This window comes from Ylistrum balloti, unplaced genomic scaffold, assembly GCF_031769215.1.
Source record: "Ylistrum balloti isolate Yb309-2 unplaced genomic scaffold, AGI_CSIRO_Ybal_v1 Utg369850, whole genome shotgun sequence".
NCBI classification, from domain to species: Eukaryota; Metazoa; Mollusca; class Bivalvia; order Pectinida; family Pectinidae; genus Ylistrum; species Ylistrum balloti.
The window spans coordinates 1,901,871-1,925,030 of NW_026782003.1; the positions used below are offsets into that span (position 1 = coordinate 1,901,871).

General features: G+C 34.0%; 2 protein-coding genes across 2 annotated transcripts in view; one reads left to right on the plus strand and one right to left on the minus strand.

The window, feature by feature from the left end:
• LOC132545509 (uncharacterized) overlaps positions 1-11,136 on the plus strand; it is a 73,467-nt gene extending 62,331 nt beyond the window's left edge. Inside the window, exons 53-66 of the mRNA XM_060209192.1 lie at positions 678-839; positions 1,829-1,921; positions 2,363-2,542; positions 2,942-3,013; positions 3,164-3,274; positions 3,894-4,100; positions 6,113-6,227; positions 6,530-6,633; positions 7,588-7,665; positions 7,871-8,074; positions 8,363-8,518; positions 9,079-9,355; positions 10,023-10,223; positions 10,912-11,136. Coding sequence (XP_060065175.1) covers positions 678-839; positions 1,829-1,921; positions 2,363-2,542; positions 2,942-3,013; positions 3,164-3,274; positions 3,894-4,100; positions 6,113-6,227; positions 6,530-6,633; positions 7,588-7,665; positions 7,871-8,074; positions 8,363-8,518; positions 9,079-9,355; positions 10,023-10,223; positions 10,912-11,069 — 2,118 coding nt within the window. The 3' untranslated portion in view covers positions 11,070-11,136. The remainder of the gene's footprint in view (positions 1-677; positions 840-1,828; positions 1,922-2,362; positions 2,543-2,941; positions 3,014-3,163; positions 3,275-3,893; positions 4,101-6,112; positions 6,228-6,529; positions 6,634-7,587; positions 7,666-7,870; positions 8,075-8,362; positions 8,519-9,078; positions 9,356-10,022; positions 10,224-10,911) is intronic.
• Positions 11,137-21,329: 10,193 nt separating this feature from the next.
• LOC132545510 (uncharacterized) lies at positions 21,330-21,932 on the minus strand. Its single transcript, XM_060209193.1, has one exon. It carries the CDS (start codon positions 21,930-21,932, stop codon positions 21,330-21,332), a length of 603 nt encoding a protein of 200 aa, XP_060065176.1.
• Positions 21,933-23,160: the final 1,228 nt, after the last annotated feature.

A 23,160-nucleotide genomic window follows, 5' to 3' on the forward strand; every position in this document is an offset into this window, starting at 1 on the left:
GTGAGAGATTTATTAGTATATAATAAAAATACATATTTATCATAACTATGTAAACAATACATAATTAATTACAATATTTTTCAATTCATGGTTAATTATCTACTGTGGTATGGTATTACTACAGTGTATATATAACCTTACCTAAGTCGGTTGTGTATTACCAGCTCATGAACTGCCATGGTGTAGGAATACTGCAAGTAATGTAAACAGGTTGAGGTGTAATGCCCTGAAAATTGAAAATGATCAATTTAAGCATTTTTTTTAGTTGGCACTTCTTGGCAATATAAATGCCATCTGGATAAAGACAAATTCATTAACAAATGCTGACTGAATTTGCCCTTATCTAGTTGGCATTCATAATGCCAATGACTGCCACCTGAAAGCAATTCAGTATATAAATATACTTGTGTTAATTATGTTATTAGAAAAGGATATTTATATCTGTATTATCTGTAATTTGATTCAGGAGTTATATAGTCGCATACAATATTTTTATAAAAATACACTGCAAATCTTCAAAAGCTGGAAAGAGGTATCATTCTCTATAGTTAATTTTTCAGAGTAGGTTAAAATAACTGTTTTTGTAATAGATACCATCTATTGATTCATTTCTATTCATCGTTAACTCTGTCTTTTATTTGGTATTGTTTGTTTATCAATATGCTATTTACTTACAGGTAATAGTGGGTGTTATGTCAGATGAGTTTGAGCGCGACCAGATGTGCAGCAATATGTTTCAGTATGCAATGGAAGGTCTTGCTAAACCATTCCACCTCGCCTGTGTAGGCACAAGTAAGGAGTGGCAAAAAACTGACCTGGGTATGAAGATAGGACAGCCAGTAAGTGTTACTTATGTTAGAGGACATCCAGTAAGTGTTACTTATGTTAGAGGACAGCCAGTAAGTGTTACTTATGTTAGAGGACAGTCAATAAGTGTTACTTATGTTAGAGGACAGACAGTAGGTGTTACTTATGTTAGAGGACAGACAATAAGTGTTACTTATGTTAGAGGACAGCCAATAAGTGTTACTTGTGTTAGACGACAGACAATAAGTGTTACTTATGTTAGAGGACAGTCAATAAGTGTTACTTATGTTAGAGGACAGTCAATAAGTGTTACTTATGTTAGGGGACAGCCAATAAGGGTTACTTATGTTAGGGGACAGCCAATAAGTGTTACTTATGTTAGAGGACAGCCAATAAGGGTTACTTATGTTAGAGGACAGCCAGTAAGTGTTACTTATGTTAGAGGACAGACAATAAGTGTTACTTATGTTAGAGGACAGACAATAAGTGTTACTTATGTTAGAGGACAGACAATAAGTGTTACTTATGTTAGAGGACAGCCAATAAGTGTTACTTATGTTAGAGGACAGCCAGTAAGTGTTACTTATGTTAGAGGACAGCCAGTAAGTGTTACTTATGTTAGAGGACAGCCAGTAAGTGTTACTTATGTTAGAGGACAGCCAGTAAGTGTGTTAGAGGACAGAGAGTTAGAGGACAGCCAGTAAGTGTTACATTGTCATGTAATTGTTTATTACCAATAAGGGTTACTTATGTTAGAGGACATATCAGTTGTTACATGTTGACACAGTTGTTACTTATAGAGATCACCAACACATTGTCCTGTAATTGTTTATTATCCCATCTTGACACAACACAGTTGTCCTGGTATGTGCTGAAACTAACACAGTTGTCCTGACATATCCCATCACCAACACAGTTGTTCTGTTATCCTTGATGTTAGACTCATATCAAATATTTTTCAATAATTTGTCTTTAAATTGAACCACAAATCTGATGTGAAGTTATATCTAATGTTCTCTAGAGAATGGCCATGATTCGCACAATAGATCGCTTTGACAACAAGATCAAAGACCTGCTGGAGATGGTTCATGAAACGGTGCAAGGCATAAATAATGTAAGTACAGGTAACAAACGTTCTAGCCACTACATTTTCAGTAAGGTTGATGTTATACCAGGTAGGGCCTCCTACTCACCATCTTCTTGGAATTTTCATGGAGATAGATGTTACTCACATTAAAAATTTCAAGCCTCAGAGTAAATGTTTTTGAAGTTGAAATGACCTAAGCCTCGCCAGTACTTCCTTATTATACCCCCCACAATGAAGTTAGAGGGAAATCCTGGAATCAGGTTGTCTGTCTGTTCGTCCATCTGTCTGTTTGTAGACATATCTTGTCCTGTCTGAACTCTCCTAAATTTGGGAATCAATTTTGATGAAACTTCATAGGAATATTAAGGACCATATGTAGATGTGCATGTAATTTTCCTTTTTATTAAAAATACTGTTTGCAATAGTAACATATCTTGTTATATTGTTCTTCATTTCTAAATATTGTAGAATGCCCTGGAATACCCTGTGTGTTTCATTAGTTACACTTGGGTTAACTCCCTTGCTGCAGTGAAGCTAGGCACAAAAGAACGTCCAGGGTCCCTAGGATACGGGGACCCCCGTGCTATCAAGGATTTCTTAGAGAAAAAAGGCATCAAGTGCTGGATTGACCATGAACAAATGAGCAAGGTATACACTTTCATGGTCTGGATAAAAGTTAGGCCTATTAACTGATTATCTAAATCACTGCAGAGTTCTATCAATTAGTCAAAAAACTAAATGGTGTTCACTCTGTTGATCAGTGTTAATCACTTCTGTGTAATAGAAATTGTCAAATTTCAACCCTTAATATGAGATAATTTGAAATGTAGTGCTTAGAAAACCTTTAAGCTAAACTTAAAGAAAAACTCTATTGTTTTAGCTGTATATGTAGATATACATTACATTTATGTGAAAGATTCTGTCACTTTTATCTCCTTACACACAAATGTACTAAATCATTACTTCATGAAAAAGGCAAATTTTTGTAACTTTGAGAGGTGATTTTTGATACATAATTCTGTTTATACCTGGTGTGGTCTGTTTCAGGCTGGTCTGTATCATGACATTGCAGTGGGGCTGCAGAACAGCCGTGTGATGGTCGCCTGTGTGTCTGACGAGGTAAGCATACTACTGCATTTTTTGACACAATGCTTATTGTTCTAGGCTGTATCATTTAAAACTTGTAGTCACACATATCTTGACTTCTTTAATTGTTTTTTGTAACAAAGAATGTGCTGTATTAAGCTTGACATTACTTTTGTTTTGTAGTATGTGATGTCTGAAGCCTGTATGATGGAGATTCGGTTTGGGGTTTGTACAATGAACCTGCCTCTCATTGTTGTAGTCGTGGGCACTGGGCAGAAGTGGAAACAATCTGAGGTAAGACATAGCCATTTTACAGCGATAGGTTTTTAGAAGCTATCTTTATACCTTTTGCAAGGGAGATGGGTAGGGTTGCGATGGTGATTGTCCAAGAGTTATTTCCCTTCTCTCAGTCATCAACAAATTTTTCAATATTTTAAAGTAATACTCTGCTGTAATTACAGACAGTTGTGTTGATAACAGTGAAGCAATGTAGTGATTATGATATACATACTTATCTCCTGATAGCCTTTTTATTTAGTATATATATCCATGTCATATTTTTAGGTATAACGTAGCTTAATATGACGTCACTTTTGACAATGAAATGACATCACACATTCACAGATGGCATTGTGATGTAGCAATGTAGACCAGAGATATAGAGCAGACATAACTTCAAATTTGATTTAGAAATGTCTGTTTTTTGCCATTTTTGCTTGAAAAATGGATCATGAAATAAATAGGATCTTGCATTTGTTTCAATTTAGGTTATGAAATGCTCACTAAAATGAATAATTTATTCCTAGACTGTTTTTGTAAATTCACATAACAAATGGAAACTCATGAAGAACTCTATTTATTGATGACAGACTGGTGACATATTTAGTGATCATGATATCTTTATTGGTAACAGATTGGTCTGCTCATGCGCCGGTCATCCGCTGGTGTCAATAAGGTATACATGCAGAAGGAAAACCCTGAGGCATGGGACACACTCCTTCAGTTTGTGAAGGACTCCATTTCAAAAGCCAGTGATATGAAGAATGAAAATGTCAACAAGAAGGAAACCAAAGTGAAGAAACAAAGCAAGAAATCTGAAGAAAACCAGCTGTCTTATAAGGTATCCCAGGATTTTATGTTGTATTATACATGTTTATGTGAAGTTGTGTCCCTGTGATGTTGTATTGTAGATGTTGTATCACTGTGATATTGTATTGTAAATGTTGTATCTCTGTGATGTTGTATTGTAGATGTTGTATCACTGTGATATTGTATTGTAGATGTTGTATCTCTGTGATGTTGTATTGTAGATGTTGTATTGTTTAGATGTTGTATCACTGTGATGTTGTATTGTAGATGTTGTATCACTGTGATGTTGTATTGTAGATGTTGTATTGTTTAGATGTTGTATCTCTGTGATGTTGTATTGTAAATGTTGTATCACTGTGATGTTGTATTGTAGATGTTGTATCACTGTGATGTTGTATTGTAGATGTTGTATCACTGTGATATTGTATTGTAGATGTTGTATCTCTGTGATGTTGTATTGTAGATGTTGTATCTCTGTGATGTTGTATCTCTGTGATGTTGTATTGTAGATGTTGTATCACTATGATGTTGTATTGTAGATGTTGTATCACTGTGATGTTGTATTGTAGATGTTGTATCTCTGTGATGTTGTATTGTAGATGTTGTATCTCTGTGATGTTGTATTGTAGATGTTGTATCTCTGTGATGTTGTATTGTAGATGTTGTATTGTTTAGATGTTGTATTGTAGATGTTGTATTGTTTAGATGTTGTATCTCTGTGATGTTGTATTGTAGATGTTGTATCTCTGTGATGTTGTATTGTATATGTTGTATTGTTTAGATGTTGTATCTCTGTGATGTTGTATTGTAGATGTTGTATCACTGTGATGTTGTATTGTAGATGTTGTATCTCTGTGATGTTGTATTGTAGATGTTGTATCACTGTGATGTTGTATTGTAGATATTGTGTCCCTGTGATGTTGTATTGTATTGTAGATGTTGTCCCTGTGATGTTGTATGTTGTAGATGTTGTATTGTAGATGTTGTATCACTGTGATGTTGTATTGTAGATGTTGTGTCCCTGTGATGTTGTATTGTAGATGTTGTATTGTAGATGTTGTATCACTGTGATGTTGTATTGTAGATGTTGTATCACTGTGATGTTGTATTGTAGATATTGTGTCCCTGTGATGTTGTATTGTAGATGTTGTATTGTAGATGTTGTATCACTGTGATGTTGTATTGTAGATGTTGTATCACTGTGATGTTGTATTGTAGATGTTGTGTCCCTGTGATGTTGTATTGTAGATGTTGTATTGTAGATGTTGTATCTCTGTGATGTTGTATTGTAGATGTTGTATCTCTGTGATGTTGTATTGTAGATGTTGTATCACTGTGATGTTGTATCTCTGTGATGTTGTATTGTAGATGTTGTATCTCTGTGATGTTGTATTGTAGATGTTGTGTCCCTGTGATGTTGTGTCCCTGTGATGTTGTATTGTAGATGTTGTGTCCCTGTGATGTTGTATTGTAGATGTTGTGTCCCTGTGATGTTGTATTGTAGATGTTGTATCACTGTGATGTTGTATCTCTGTGATGTTGTATTGCAGATGTTGTATTGTAGATGTTGTATCACTATGATATTGTATTGTAGATGTTGTATCTCTGTGATGTTGTATTGTAGATATTGTATTGTAGATGTTGTATCACTATGATATTGTATTGTAGATGTTGTATCACTGTGATGTTGTATTGTAGATGTTGTATCAACATGATGTTGTATTGTATCAAAATACTTTAATTGCCATATTGATGAATAAATTTTGTGATTAGTATATGTATGAAAAAATCTGTGTTGTACCAGTAAAATAAACACATGATTTAGTATTCCTGATGAATAAGATTGGCAAAATGAGAATAATAAAAAAAGAAATGGCTGAGTCTGCCACCTTCAAGTAAATTTCATCAGTAATTTTTTAACTTTGATTCTTCCTTGGAATTTGGTTTTGGGAATTTAGAAAATATAGATATTTGTCTGTTGTACGTGAATCATTGGTTTGAACTTAAAATGATCTCTTCTTTCACTTTGCCTGTATATTACAGGAGGAATATGAATTAATACAGAGGAAATTTATGCGACACATTACCAACATGATTAACCAGCTTGATCTGCCATTACTACCAAGACTTCTGGTTTTTGACTTCCTCAAGGTATCAGGTAAGTAAATTTCTATATTTCTCTCTGTTGAGGGTCAGATGTTGCACCAAACAGTATGCTTGCCTTTTATTAGAAAACTTGTATACTTGTTAAATTGATTAAATGAGAAAGAAGGGGTTTTTTGCGGGAGAATGTTTAATTTCCAGCATCCACTCCAATTGAAATATTCCATGCTATACCATTAAGGGTAACCAGAGTCATATAATTATGTAAAATTTGTGCTGTTTCATAGTATTTTTCCTTACAGATACACATGATTTAATTTGAGTTTTATTTGTTTACTTATGTATATTTTTATCAAGCTATGAAAAGAACTGAGTCACACGCAGACCCTGATGCAAATAACCGCCCTGTCTCCTCCAAACGAAGGGTAGTCTCTAAGGAGATGAGTGTTGTAAAGATGAAGGTAAGGTTATACAATTTTCAGTAAATATGGTCAGGTAAGTTTGGGTTCATGGTGTGTTGTGTGTTTTTTGTCAAAATTTTCTTTGAGAATTTCTGGGTGTGATGTCTTGATCCTGACTTCCAGGTATTACAAAATACAAGTCTTCCTTGATATCACATGACTCTGTGCATCATTGTAAAAGATGCATTGGCTTATACAAGATGATAGAGGTGTGTTATGCAGGTTAATATTCAATGTAGGAAAAGACAGGTGTCACTGTAATATGATATGTAAATATAGACAGGTGTCACTCATTTATGATATGTAAATATAGACAGGTGTCACTGATATATCATAAAGAGGAGATGGCAATACTGTTATATAATACATAGAAGATATCAGGTGTTACAGTATTATAATATGTAGGATTAGACAGGTGTCACTGTGATATGATATGTAAATATAGACAGTTGTTTCCGATATATGATATGTAAACATAGACAGGTGTCACTGTTATATCACACATAGGAGATGACAGGTGTCACAGTATTATGATATGTAGGAGTAGACAGGTGTCACTGTGATATGATATAGAGAGGTAGACTGGTGTCACCATAATCCTATGTAGAAGTAGCTAGATGTCTTTGTAATGTATACAGGAGTAAGAAGACATGTGTCACTGTAATATTATGTTTGAGTAGACAGGTGTCAATTTGATATGGTATATAGGAGTAGACAGGTATTACTGAAATATAACATGTAGGAGAAGACAGGTGTCATGTAATATGATATTTAGAAGTAAATATGTGTCATTTGCAAAATGTTATGTAGGAGTAGACAAGTGTCACTAATATGGTGTATAGTAGATAGGGTCACTGTAATATAACATGTATGAGTTTACAAGTTTTACTGTCACTGTATATGATACATAAGAACAGATGTGTCGCTATAACCTGTATTAATTTGTACTTACAGCCAGTGGTAGTGGACACAGACCAGGACGAGTGGGAGGAGGAAGAGATGTGTATACGAGTCCTGTGTGAACATGAGGAGGTCTGTATTGCTTTACTGTATTACATGATTCTATCCAGTTGAATGAGTTATATAACCTACCATTGTGTGTATACAATGAAATTATAACATTGTTGTCATAAAGGGGAATACAGATAGAAGGGAAAAGGATTCATATAGGATACTGTATAACTGATTTATGTTGTAAAGTGACCTTTATATTAACCTAACTGATATGTGTTTGTAGGGATGGCATCTACTGGGCAAACCTTTGACTCTCAAGACAAGGACAGACGAGGAAATAGAAAATTGTCTGTCCACAACAGCACCATATTTAACTCGCATTTATGCTATCCTACGCCAAAGCTCCATGAGACTCAACTGTCTAAACAGCAAGAGTGGAGAGAAGTTCGGAAACTGGCTTGATGACAAACGAGAGTCCATGGAAAAGGTAACTGCTAGTATATATACCGTATTTTCCAGGTTATAAACCGCACCGGTATATAAAATGCAAAGTCAATTTATACAGATTTTTTCTATTTGATCCACACCAGAATATAAGCTGCACCCTTTCTTACGAAGTGGTAACTGTTACATTGACCATATATGTTAAACTATTTATGGTACCAGAGTGTTCAAAAAGGAAATTAACTGTGAAATTATCAACCTGAGTAAAACATTATTACAGAAAACAACAGACAATCTAGTTCAAATTAACATGTTCTGCTTGTGATTTCAGGAAACAAAATCAAGCATAACCTTCCTTCAGGCATACATGACGCTGGTCACTGGTCAAATATGTAAGCTTTATAAAAGTCTATTGCAGCTGTGTATCTTTAGAGGACTGAATCATTGTAGCAGTGTTGAGCTACTTTATAGAACAACTAAAGGACAGGTATGTAAAAAGCAGGTGTTTTATAAAAGTCTGTTTATATATTGCAGCTGTGTTTTTTATATCTTTATCTTTGCCTTTTTGCTGCATTTTCATTTCAGAAACCTACCCGTTTTTGTGTTTCTATCTCATCTATTTGATTTTTTTATTAATTTCTTTACAAATACACAGATTTCAATCACATACTGCATTATTTTGATTGAAAGACATTACAACACAAAGAGATGGCTGTTCCACTTAAGAACCTTCAAGGCCAATAAGATTTTTTTTTCTTGTTTGTAGTCTTGTACGCCAATGATTATAAATCTGAACAAATAATGGTTCAATGCTAAAATTTATAAGTTGTTCTGGCTTTCATTACATAGCTGTTTATATATAAGATACATAAACAGCATTGTTTAGTTGTGAGCACTGTGGTGTCATTGTTGATATTATCTGTTGTTTGGAACTGTGAACTACCATTAATTATTCTGATTATTGTCTTCTTGTTTGTTATGTCGTTAGAATCATATTGGTTTTGTTATAAAAACGTTAAAAACTTTAAAAACTGTCTAACTTCCCAGTTAATAGATATCTGTTTCTCCTTTGTGTACAGGTGTCACCTTCCAAGTGGTAAAATTTCCTGGCTGTGCAAGACCCATCAGAAAGGAAACCGAATCACCAAACTGGCTTCAGGGGAGGGAAGCAAGGGTGGTGGAGGCAAGAACACGTTATTTAGAGAAGATGTACTGTTTAAGGAATTCCTGGACAATGATCCAGAGTACCGGAAGATGATTCAGGAAATAAACCTGAAAGCAACTCGGGAACGGACCATGATGATGGAGAGAGAGAAAACTCTAGGTATAACAAGTGTGTTTTATATTTTAGCCCAGCACTGACATCAGCACAACACTAACATACATACTTACGCCTGATGATTTCTTACAAACTGGTTTACAAAATCTTAACACTTTTGTAAAGTAGTTTTTATGTGAATATAAAATCACAAATGTATAGAATCACTTAAACATTTAGACAGCTAAGAAGACATCCCAAATGATACAAAAATACTCACATGAAATAAGTTAGGTTTACATTTCCATTGTAGAGCTATAAATACATTTGTATTTGCAATTAGCTTATTAGAACACACTAGATTATAAAATTTTATCAAATATTTGCATGTTTGGTCACTTCAATTAGCCCAACCAAATCCTTTATGATTTTATTTGGTCTGGAGCATCCTTAGTAAAAAAGGATTCAATTTTGTATAAAGGGTGTGTCTGAGTCCCGTTAACCTGAGGGGCTGAGGTGAATTTAGTGGTGCAGCATGGCCTGTAAAACTAATAGAGTTCTTGTTAGTATCAGTTTTAAAGTTCACACAAATGTAGGTGATTTCTGTATGTCTTATACATCAAAAGTATTATACATAATACACTATGTATTCATACACACAAACTCTTCATTGAAATACCAATGTTCAAAGAATGAAGTGTCAGCTGAGATCTGTTTCAATTTGTCTCACTAGGTGTTAAGGAGAAGAAGGACGAGAAAGAAAAGAGTAACGAAAAAGACAGCAAAGACAAGAACAGCAAGGACAAGAACAGCAAAGACAAGGATGTGAAAACTGAAAGTATGTCAAAGACAGAAAATTCCAAGAAGGCAGCTCAGACTTTCAGGGCAGCAAAGGATGTTGTTGTTTTAACAAACCAGGCTTCGAAACGCTCCAGTAACGTGTGCTCGCTACAGTGAGTGTGACGCACACATCACTATATAACGTAGCTAGCTAAGCCCATGAGTTGTGTTTATTAGATTGGTAAACACAAAACCCCACATGCAGTCTCACTAATTGTGTGTGACAGAATCCCCACGAGAAATGTGATATGAAAAACACTTGAATATTGTATGCTTGTAGAAATTAGTGTCACACCAACATTGAGTACACAGCAGAGATTGTGAGTGTTACAAACTTTGCTCACAAGTTATAAAATAATGTGTTCACAAATTAAAATGTGACATATATATATATATATACTTGGCCTGTGTTTCATGTTTGAATCAAAGACCACTAAGTGAAATGCTGGTACGTGTGTTATGTTTGTCACACATAAAGACACATAGAATCAAAGAGTTCTCCTGCCCTAGCCATGTGATCAAGGTCAGTGGTAATGAGACATTGGTCTTGGTAGTGGAAGTATTAAATGAAGTCTTTTGTTGAATCAATAAATGCACTGTATCACATATTCCAGATCAGAGAGAATCTGATAAACAGAACAATTTACTCTTGTCTGTTTTATTATATCACCGATTATTAAATTGTACGAAAATTGTTGAGTCATGATTGTGTAATTGTTTTAAAATATTGTACTTTAACTTGACTTAGTAGCATGTCTTTACATACTATCTTATCTTTACAGGTAAAGAAAATGGGCAGACCAGCATACCAATGTCACCAAGTTCTAGTGAAAAGTCCCTCCAAAGTCGCAAGCTGAAAGCTGCAGGAACTGCAGCCAGACTGACAAAGAAGCCGAGTAGTACTGGTAGACCAGGTAGTCGAGCATGCTCAATTCAGTAAATACAGTGAGACCAATCGAACACATGCCATTCTGTATACATAAGGATATTCATAAGGAGTTTTAGAAGTGGACCTACCAGACTTCTTTAACTGTCCTGCATGCAGAAAAAAAGGGGCAGATAACTCTTGCAAAACTATTCATAAGAAATAATATGTGTGCAGACTTCATCAATTGGAAACCATTTGGAAATTATTCCATGAATTTATCTAATATTCACATGTTGTGCATCTTAATGTTTTTTTACCATGGGGGAAACACTCTGTTGTGATACAAGATTAGCAACAGAATGACAAACTGATAGTAGATGTCTTAGTTTGTTTTGTTTTATTTGATACCATACCTGTAAAAAGGTTTGTGATGGGCCATAATTTGAAGAACTTGTTGTACTCAAGACACTATTGTTTATAACTATTTTTTACATGTTTGAAAGCCCAGCTGCTAATTGTTAAGATGTCAATTAACTATAACTTTAATAGTGAAATGATTTACATTATACACTTTTCCATAATGTAGTTGAAAATAGATTTATCATAAAATAGCTTACATAGTATCTGTATAGCATATTATATACCATTATACCACAATTTTGTCAAGGTAATATACATTCTGTTGAAAAATACAGTCCTATGTTGGAAGGAAATATTTAGATGTATTTGTCTCTCACTGGAATAAAGGGAGGCATTGTATGAGTACTTTTTCTTCATGTTGAACTTGTAATCAATAGATAATTATAAAATGTGATCAATGATGACACATCTTATCAGTGCTTTTTCTTCTTGTTAAACTTGTCGTTGTTAAGATGAAATATGATCTGCAATGAAGTAGCTGGGTTGTGTAACCTAAATTACACACAGTTACTGAGTTTTATCTACAGGGCTGGTCTGAAGGATGTCTTAGCACTGAAGACTTGTTTCGTTAGACTATGTGTAACACATGACATGATTTTGATGTTTAATGTGCTGTTTTCTGCTGATAGCTGTTTTGGTATATTATGGTAGATTTTTTCTATGTTTTTAATATCACCTGGTTTCCTCACAGGGATACCGATGGATGGCATAAGTTTTGTGCTGTGTAGTTGAATTTCACAAGGCTTGTTCAATGCTTTGAGGGGCTTCAAAGGCAGATAAGCAATGGTTGATTCTGCTCCAAAGCAAGAAAAATGTTGAAATATTGGGGATGTTTCGATTTTTATGAAGAGTCCATCCACAAATCATATTAAGGTCAGACGATGATTCGTAAATTCTAATTTATCCGTCCATATTTGTGACTCTAGTCTGATATATGTATCATTGACTTTCCCCAATATTTAACACAATTGGGGATGATGTTATGAGCCCATCAGCAAACTTTGGATGAAAACAGAATTTCTGATAAGTTGTAGTATTATCAGTGAAAATGGAAATTAGTGAATGTTCTTGTCTTCCCAAGTTTGGGAAGTACCTCATTATCTTCCCACTACACAGGCCACCTGCTTTTATTATAACTTAAATACATTATCATTAATACATCCATAATTACTCCACAGAAGCATCTTAAATTTTTTTGTGTATTAAACATGCTTAATGTCTGCTATTATGGCCTTTTGGCCTTTCATCAGATAAGGAAAGTTAGGAAAGTGAGTAGAAATGAAAATGTAGTAAGTCAAAGTTTTAGTGGAAGAAAGAAGGTGAAATAAAGATGGAGTTGACTGTAACGGTGTTCCTATGACCCGACGCCATATTTTAAAGGTCGACTCCATGACCTTATATTGTCTTAACTTAACTCTGACAAGAGTTAACCACCTTAAACTATGTGACATACTGGCCACATAAAGCACTGCTTCGGTACTTTTATGGGAATAGTGTAACCGATGTCATTTCATCCTGTTTGTAATCAAATTACATCATTCATATTGTCTGTTTGGCTAAATGAAGTATAAAACGATAGTGTATTTCACTTGTAAACACTTTTTATTGATATTTAATTTGTCAATATTTATGTATTTATTTTCGGACCAATATAAAAAGCATTTATATTTTCTACTTTCTTTTTATCAAAACTGTACATATATATGTTATGCCTTACCTACTTATATATTTATATATATATATTTTTTTTTTTTTTTTTATTTTCACAAGATCATTTACACTTCTTTGCGGAATTTACTTAATGTTATCCCCACCTTACTACCGTGGTTTTTTTTTTTTAATACTTCAAAGGGTATTTATTTTATTTTTTATTTTGTAAATGTCAAAGATTAATGGTAGAAGAACTGATATATTGTGATATTACATTATTTATTCTGCAATAAGCCTGAAGGGACAGCACATTATCTAGAACACAAAGTTAGGTGGTGGGCTTATCATAGGACAATTTCTCACTAAGAGGTGGGGCTTATTACAGGACAATTTCTGATCCAAGGTAAGAAGGTGGGCTTATTATTGGACAATAAATTACTGTTTGTTTGTAGTTCCACTGAATGGTAATAGATATAGGTGGACTAATTGCTAGATATGGGCTTATTCCAGGGTAAACAATGTTGAGATTGTACTTAAAGTAACAGTGATCCTTTCTTGGAGCTGGAGATATATTGTGGGAGTGAGAGGTCCAGAGTTCCATAATGTAATGGTTTCTTTGTTGATCTACCACAGCCAAAGTACCAGATTAACAATGTGCATTTAGTCCCTGATGTTTCCTTATCTTGTTTCTTGGTTTTATTTTTGACAATCACTTTAGTTCTATGTTATTTTTAAGTATCTAAGTTTTGTTTGTATATATGACCTATGGAAGGTTATCAGTCATTTACATTTTTCTTACACAGGGTAAATACCTTTATTTTTCTGTTTTCAACTCCTTTTATTTTTGTTTTCACTTTTTGTTTTTCTGGTTTCACGTTTTATTTTTCTGTTTTCTTTTAATGATATCCCCCTGTAAATACTTTGTCTTTTTTTACTAGTTTTCTAGAGTGCAATGTTTACATGTTATTTTCTCATTTCTATTGATTTTTATTATTCATTTAACATAAATACTAAGTAATGTCTATAACATGTACTCTTAATGCCTTATCCAGTGAGCTGTCATGGTACATGTTTTATTGTTGATGTGAACGAATCGATTTTACAGACTAACATATATACCTTAAGTGCTCAGTGTAATGGTATATGTAGCCTAGTTTACTGTTTACAAAGCTGTGTTAATATTATCAGTTAGAAATAAGATATAAAGATATATTTTAATGGCATCATGTCATTCCATATCATTATGTGTATAGAAATTCTTTTATTTACATTCTCACTGTCTGAATGCTGGTAATTATACATCATAATTGTTCCTTGAGCTACGGCATTTACAGTCTAACAAATGCCATTTCTCTCTTGTTAGTGTACTTTATTTGTACTTTATCCGTCCCTAATCTCCTGTAGTTTTTGCATTCTGATCCTTCAAAAACCATTTTATATTACTTAAACTATTTTGCTTTGATATTTTTACAACGGTACAATCTGAATGGAAATTGTTTAATACTAATCTTCTCCATATACGAAATAGTCAATATATGATTGGTTAGATTCATATAGGTTGTACATGTTACATGTTATTTCCTCATTTCTATTGATTTTTATTATTCATTTAAAATAATAAATGGAAATGAATGATTTGTGAAACTAGTGATAAGTTATTCTCTAGGTTGTACTTTGTGGAAATGAATTATATCAGTGCTCAGAAAGAACTGTCCTTATGAATTGGCAGATTTGTGAGAAATCGTCCTAAATGTTATGTTGCATAATTTAAACTTTCTTGAATATTATTTTCATAGGTATGTACCATCAACATGGTAACTTGCGATTGTGAAACTGAATTATGTCCACATAAAGACTATATTGACTGTAAAATGGAGCACACAGAATATAGGAATATATCGTAACCTACGAGTACATGTGACAGAGCTTCAGTTCATTGGGAAAGGGAACATTTTTCAGCTTTCGATTATCATAGATAACTACCGTAATCCATATTTAATCATAGATATATATGATAACATACTCCATAGACTAAATAGTCAATAAATGATCGGTTAGATATATATAGAGGTTGTACTTTGTGGCATTGTATGATTCGTGAAAATATGTATACGGTATGTATGTACTACACAACTAACGAAGACCAACACACTGTGATAAAACAGCTATTTATCATATACTATTTTAAATAATTTGCTCAACTTGTGTGTCTTGTCTAATTCGTACCTCAAATTTTCGCTTTTTTTTTTTTTTTTATTTTACAATTTTGATGTCTTGTTTTCATAACTGTTTCTACAACATTGGAAAAGGGCAACTTCAGTTTACATCTGTGTACATGTAGTACTGTGATATTTGCAATAACAACATTCTTTTATCTGTAAAATCAGGTTTCTTTGTGTTGATGATACAGAATATCATCATATACATGTTTCCATGGAAAGTGGTAGCATTTACAATATACACATGTCTATATTTTTTTGTATTTTATATTTAATTCTTTAACTTGTGGTATTAATTATAATATATATATATTGAACTTTTAATTACTGTAAACAATATTCTTTGTTGATTTAACAGTCACGCTCTGTTTGTTTACATGACTAATGCATGCTATATTGAGTCTATTTCTACATTGAAGAATTATGTTTACAGTGAAAACCAGTGCACAGTTCTGATTCCTATAAAAAGATGGCTGCGACTACAGAAACAGTATATATTACTAAACTATATTAATTTTTTGAGATTTTCGTACTTTTCACGTCTTTCATTTCAGAATATTTATTTTATGGATACATTAAAAGTTGGACATCTCCCTGTGTTGTGGATGATGGAGATTGTGATGTCAGATACATCAGTAAAAATAGTAGTATAAATATGTGATAAAACAGCTATTTATCATATACTATTTTAAATAATTTGCTCAACTTGTGTGTCTTGTTTAATTCATACCTTAAATTTTTGGCATTTTTTTTTTTCATTTTACAATTCAGTAGAATTCAGTAGAAATAGTATAAATATGTCATTTTTCTCATGTTTTTATATTCATATACATTGTACTGGGTTTTAAATGAAAAACTTCCATCAGATTAATGGAGAAAATATTCAGCTGACATGCACAGTGGAACAAGGTTTATTACTGTGTGTTCTGTAGTGGAAATGGTGAAGAATGATAGTGATTCTTTGAGTGTGTCTAGCTTTGAGTTTCTAGATGTTATTGCTGTCACTTGTACAGTGAAAAGTTCTTCACATGATATAAGATAACATATAATATTAGTTTCCCATCAAATTTTATTTTAATTTACTTACTCTATGAACCTTATTAGGAAGATGCTTTCGTATGGAACAAAAAATAAAGTTGAGGAAATTTACTGGAATTATAAATACAAAAGTTATAATTTTAATGAAAAGTGACATGATATCTCTATGATTGCAGACTGTCAGTTCAAAGACTGTTAAATTTACCTTTAATCAGTAGAAATAGGTCATTAATACCAGTACTTTTTTCCAAAAATAGTAAACTTAATTAAAAGTGCATATATAGGCATTCAAACATATAATCTGATGACAAAAGACAAAAAGAAGTTTTTTAAAAATGGTAATTTAAGAAAGTGCTGACAGACAATAGTAGTCAAACTTTAAACAACAGCACCACCGACCTAGAATAGACTCCGAGTCTGTGATAGCGCCCAGTACTTCTGTTTTGTCTTACATGTAGTGTACTGCTGAGAAAAAGTGGATGTCTTTATTACAAGTTGTCCTTTATTAACTTCCTGGTTTGAACTTCATTATAGTGACCCATGCCTGTATTGGTGTGTGTATAGATAAAAATATTGTTTGTAGATATGTGTATCTAGAACAGGTTATTGAAGTTTAATAAAAATGATTTTCTTTCCAAGATGTGGTTGGTTATTGTATTTTTTCCCACCAAAAGCAACGTACCATGCAAAGATATAAATCATTTGTGCATATGTACAGTGAAAACACAACTGGAGACTATAAACACCTGTTTATTAATTTTCAGCGCAATGTGCTGGTGTCTATTTCATATATACTTGGTCTTGGAGCTTCTTTTTGATACGATAATATCAAATTATCTACATTTCAAAAAAAAAAGATCTGCAAAGTTTCTTTGAAAATAAAATCAATATTTTGTGTCCTATTTACGAGGTTGTCACATCATTAATGCTTGTTTCCTCCAGAAGGAGATTAGTGTATTAATATGCACAATAAATCGACAAATTACCAATAAAAAGAGGGGGGAATACGTTCAACAAGGACAACTTTCGGAGAATGTACACGTGTATTTTCTAACTTATCAAGATATTTATTAATAAAAATCGTAGAGAGCACAATGAACTGTGCAAGTTTCCTTTAGGAACAGTTTCTGAGCCTGTCCTTGGATTGGACATATATCATAGCACCAAATAAGGTATGGACAAAAGAGGTTATATTTTCAGACCAAACTCGGAAAGAAATTTGTCCGGAAAGACCCAGAAATCTTCTCAATTTGGGCCACTGTCACTGTGACCTACATTTCAAATGTACACAATGCGTCTCTGTTTGAATCATTTATGGATAGAGATAAAGTTCAGCTTAATTCGTATCTTGATATTTACAGTCTCAAGTTTTAAGCTGCGTTTAAGCAAAAATACTAACCATGGAAAAGCGTTAAAATGAATTTGGTCATTTGCTCCAAAAGCCAGCCATTTTCATTCGGCCGGGTCTCTATGCAGCAGCTTGTGGATACGTCACTGAACGCGAGACCCGTAGCAAGCTGTCAAGAACAAACAGAGTGAGGTATCGTGCCCAAAGACACAACCGCGTCAGCTCAGATCTGCCAGTTTCAGATTATCTTCCTCACAAACCGATCTAGAAACAGACACCTCAGATATGAACCTGAGGTATGTACATGTGGACCAACACTTGATCGCCCAAGCTGTCACGTCTCTCCGGGAGATCCTACAACCTCACAACCAATGCTGTGTCACGAAGTACTTGACTTCCAATTCGGTAACAGATTGAAGTGTAAAATGTTTGATGTTTTTATAACAACATCTGTCTCCATTTGCTCTAACCTGTCTCACCAATTCGGCAACTATTCACATGTTAACTTGTTTTGCTAACCAGTGATTAACTTGAAGCAACTGTGGCCTGAATGATGTAATTCACTACACGTAAACAGGTGACACCCTTATATTCCGAAGGCCTAAAAGTCCGAAGGCCCAACAGTCCGAAGGTCCAATAGTCCGAAGGCCCGATAGTCCGAAAATGGTTACATATTTTGTTTTCTTATTTAACTTTAAATAGAATAATGACGAAATTTGGAGAGAACAATAGTTAGGTAATAATAACAGAAATCTTCGTAACATTTACTACAGGTTTTGGTACAAAAAATCGCGAGAGAAAATGGCCCTATGTTTTTTATCTTCTATAAAAGTTAAGTGAAAGGCGACATATATTTGTAAGCGATGGGAACATTAACAGAAATGGCGCGAAAAAAATGTAGAAGAAATCATGCACGGTAAACAGTGCGGGGAATCCGACTTACATGAGCGGCGAAGATGGCGCGAAAAAAAACTTGAGAAAATCCTGCACGGTAAGTTTTATGGATTCTGACTTGAATGATAAAAAAAATCATGAAAACTTGCAGCGCGGAAACAAAAAAAACAGTTTAAGTCTTACGTAGAAACAAAGAGATCAAGCAAAACCAGTTTGTCCTTCGGACAACATGGCGTACTGTATGGATGGAATCAAACGGGGTAAATCCTTGTGTACGATGGATTCAGATACCATAAAATCGCGATATTGGCCGCAAAATATATTGGAGATGTTGGCGAAAGGAATGCCGTGCAGCGCTGACTTCAGATCTATTCGACATTGACGATAAAGATGCTGACATCAATGTACTTGAGGTATGTAGCAAATGTGTACTTTTACAAATTTTAATTTAAATAGTGCAGATATAAAAATGTATATATTTGTAAACATAAAATGGTGATTACTTGCTGAATTTTGCCAAAATACTTCTGGCTGTTAAACTCTTGAAAACAGGCAGCCACATGTTTTATTTTAAAACAATCAATTATAAATGTTAAGGTATTTTATCATAGAAGTGAAACAGAATGTTTCTTACTTCTTTGTACATTAAATTCACCTAAATACAAATAATTTAATATTGATAACAAATTCCAATCTGTTATTAAATTATGCATGTATATATATATCTACTTTGTAAACATTTCAGAGTGCGGAACACGAACATCCTGCAGACCGATGTCGTCATACAATATGGAGCTGCTTTAACCGAATGCCGATGACCAAATTGTCCCAATAAAACGGACCTTCGACAAAATATTGGCTGAAATTGTTGATGGCGATGATGATGCTTAAGAACTGCCGGATTTTCCGCATATGAGGGCAAGGTTCCAACGAGCGCATGTGGCTGTTTTATGTCGTTGTAAACTTTTTTTCTGAAATGTAAACATGCGTGCTGAATATTTTAAGACAAATCGGACTAACGGGCCTTCGGGCTATTGGGTCTTCGGAATATTAGGCGGTCACCGACAACCAAATGTGTCAAAATTTCAAATCAAAGAATAAAAAAAACATAGACAATGGAAATTACGCCTTTATTTAAATGACACGTATCACGAAATTTAAATACGATGAACTTATTGTAATGATATAAATCACGTAGTTCCAACATTAGAAATCAATTGTGATGACAAAATCATCGTAGTTCTAAAATGAGAAATTACTTGCAATGATAAAAATCGCATAGCTCCAGTATAATTAATTATTTATAATGAAAAAAAATCTCGTAGCTCCAGTATGATAAATTAATTAAATGACAAAAATCTCGTAGTTCTAAAATGAGAAATTACTTGTAATGATAAAAATCACATAGCTCCAGTATGATTAATTATTTATAATGACAAACATCACATAGCTCAGTATAATTAATCAATTATAGTGACAAAGATCACATAGCTCCAGTATAATTAATTAATTACAGTGACAAACATCACATAGCTCCAGTATAATTAATTAATTATAATGACAAACATCACGGAGTTCCAGTATGATAGATTAATTATAATGACAAAAATCTCGTAGTTCCAGTATGATAAATTAATTATAGTGACAAACATCACATAGCTCCAGTATGATAAATTTATTATAATGACAAAAAATCACATAGCTCCAGTATAATAAGTTGATTATAATGACAAAAAAATCACGTAGCTCTAGTATGATAAATTAATTATAGTGACAAACATCACATAGCTCCAGTATGATAAATTAATTAAAATGACAAAAATCACGCAGTTCCATTACGATAAAATAATTGTATTCAATCTCAGAACGCCTCCACGACAGAATATATCTTAATAACTAAAACAATACAGTACTTCAGTTAGCTATATAGCAAAAAGTCAACGATATATCACAGTCTTGGATAGAGATGTCTATAAGGTGAATAAATGTATATTTGATATTTAAACTTTAAAATAATTGAATTATGTAACCATGGTAAATACAGGTCTTACCTCTGTCTCCGCTTGTATTCGCATATGTTTACATTCCACCGACAGAGGACAAGGTTTTATTTTCTCTAACAGACTGATGTATTGAGGCTAACATTTATTAGGATTGTGGTAGGATACGTGCACATCACTGACTTCGTTTGAGATAAATACTTTGAGCATTTTGACCCATTTGCACGAAGATTAAACACAGTAAAACGTCTCTTTGGTCTAGTTTAGCTATCTCACTGTAAAGCGAAGACATGATAAAAAAACCTTGGCTTGTTTTGATAGGTATACCCGTGTCTCATTCTCATCTGTAAGAAAACGTTTTAATGATCAACTTTCATCTTCACAGACCAAACATTTCACTGCTGAAGATTATTTTCACCTTTGTAAATCTGTAACAAATATAGAAAATGTATTCAATCTCCTGTCATGATCAACAAGCTACATGTGTGTATTCTCTAAAAGTTGTGTACGAAATCCTGCACCAAAGTATCTGAAATACGGAGGAGACCCATCCTTCCAGAAAATATCCGCCATATTTGACTCGCCGCTATAGACATCTCGTTGTTCAGTCACAACAAGGCAAGAAAACCATATTATGATGTTTACACATCAAGTGTATTTTACTTTCCTCTAATTTATCACAGAAAGCAACCGATACGTAACAAGTGTCTGAAAAATCTACCCGATCATAGTTTTACAACGTTTTGATAAATCATGGAATTTGTTAAGTGCTCTGCTTGGGGAAGGTATGAATATCCTCTAACGAACCACAATGGGCTCTGTTCATTTTGGGAATGAAAGTCTGTGTTTGAGTTTGGAGCTTCTTGGTCGGTTTGTCCAATTTGCTGGCAAAAGATGCCACACATATAAGGAGAAGACTGCCTGCAATTATGACTAATGACGCTATACTGTTGTTGATATTCTTCCGTCTCAGCTCTTCTTCCTGTTTACGTTTCTCTTCCTCTAGCTGTTGAGCAGACTTTGTCGAAGTTGACGTTTTTGCACTTGACGTTGTTGACGTTTTTGCACTTGACGTTGTTGACGTTTTTGCACTTGACGTTGTTGACGTTTTCAGATTTACAGATTTCACGGTTGTCACAGTTACGTCGGCTGTCGAGTTAGCCTGGCTTGTGGGATTTGTTTCAGTATCATTCGGGGATACATGATCAAACGAAATTACACTCGAGGACGGCAGTGACGTGGTACTCACGTCGGGTGTCGAAGTAGTCGGGTTTGTACCGTTTGCTTCCATTGCACATTCCATGGGACAAACACAGACACCAAGGAATAGAAATCCTAGAAATTCTAACATAACACTAGAGACCATGATTACAAAAGTATTACGTAGTCTCTAACAAAATCTAATGAAATTTTCTCTCACAGGCTTTCAACATCAATATAAGCTGTTTGTCTGTACTGGCAAATACAGACGTAACTACCACCTTTTCATGAATATATATCAGGAAGAACTATCTCCGATTTAGTTCAGATTGAGTTAGATATTAATCAATGAATTGCTTTTGTTAATAGGGGTACCCATAAGGAGAACATCATGGCGTCCAAAATTGTTTTTATCATTTAAGTGTTACATTCGACGAAAAAATCGGAATGACAAGTGATCAGAATATTACAAATCGAGTTCTGAATATGTTAACAAGTATAAAAAAATAATTCTCTATCATTTCGCCCTTTTTGGCCCCCTGAGTATGTTATCTTCAATGCAATGTTTCTAGAAGGTTACATTTTGAACTTTTGAGCAATATGTTACGATAACAGGTCTCAGACGGCTGTAATATTTACTCGCCTATTACAGATCAGGAAGTTTGACAACATGCACTGTGGTATAGACTCAAGGGTTGGTTTATGATCGGGCGTGTTTTATAAGTTGGATGGTGTAACTAAGCAGCTATTGGGACTGCCTGATGACGATTAATTAATACACATACCCTCAGTAGACTATACGCAGAATGTTTCAAAACGTCATTATTGAGGAGAGTTCGGTCTTGAGTTAACAGTCGAGTTACAAAGAATCATCTAAGCAGTGCTAAGAAATACATTATTAGTACATGTATTGTTAGACTAAATATATCCATTGAACATAAAAGACACAACACAATTTCATGTAAGATAGGAGGGCGGTCCTACAAAAACTACTCAAGTAAAAAAGACGGGCTGTCATGCGCCAAAGCTCAAGGTAAGATAGGCAGGTGATCCTACATCAAAAACTTCAGGTGAGTTAGGCAGGCACTCCTACACTCAAACCTCAGGTAACATAGGCAAGCGATCCTACACCATAAGAACAGGTAACATAGGCAAACGATCCTACACCAAAAACTTCAGGTGAGATAGGCAAGCTATCCTACATCATAATAACAGGTAAGATAGGCAATTCATACACCTAAACTTCATGGAAGATAGGCAGGCACTCATACACCCAAACTTCAGGTAACACAGGCAAGCGATCCTACACCATAATATCAGGTAACATAGACACTCCTACACCAAAAACTTCAGGTGAGATAGGCAAGCACTCCTACACTCAAACTTTAGGTAAC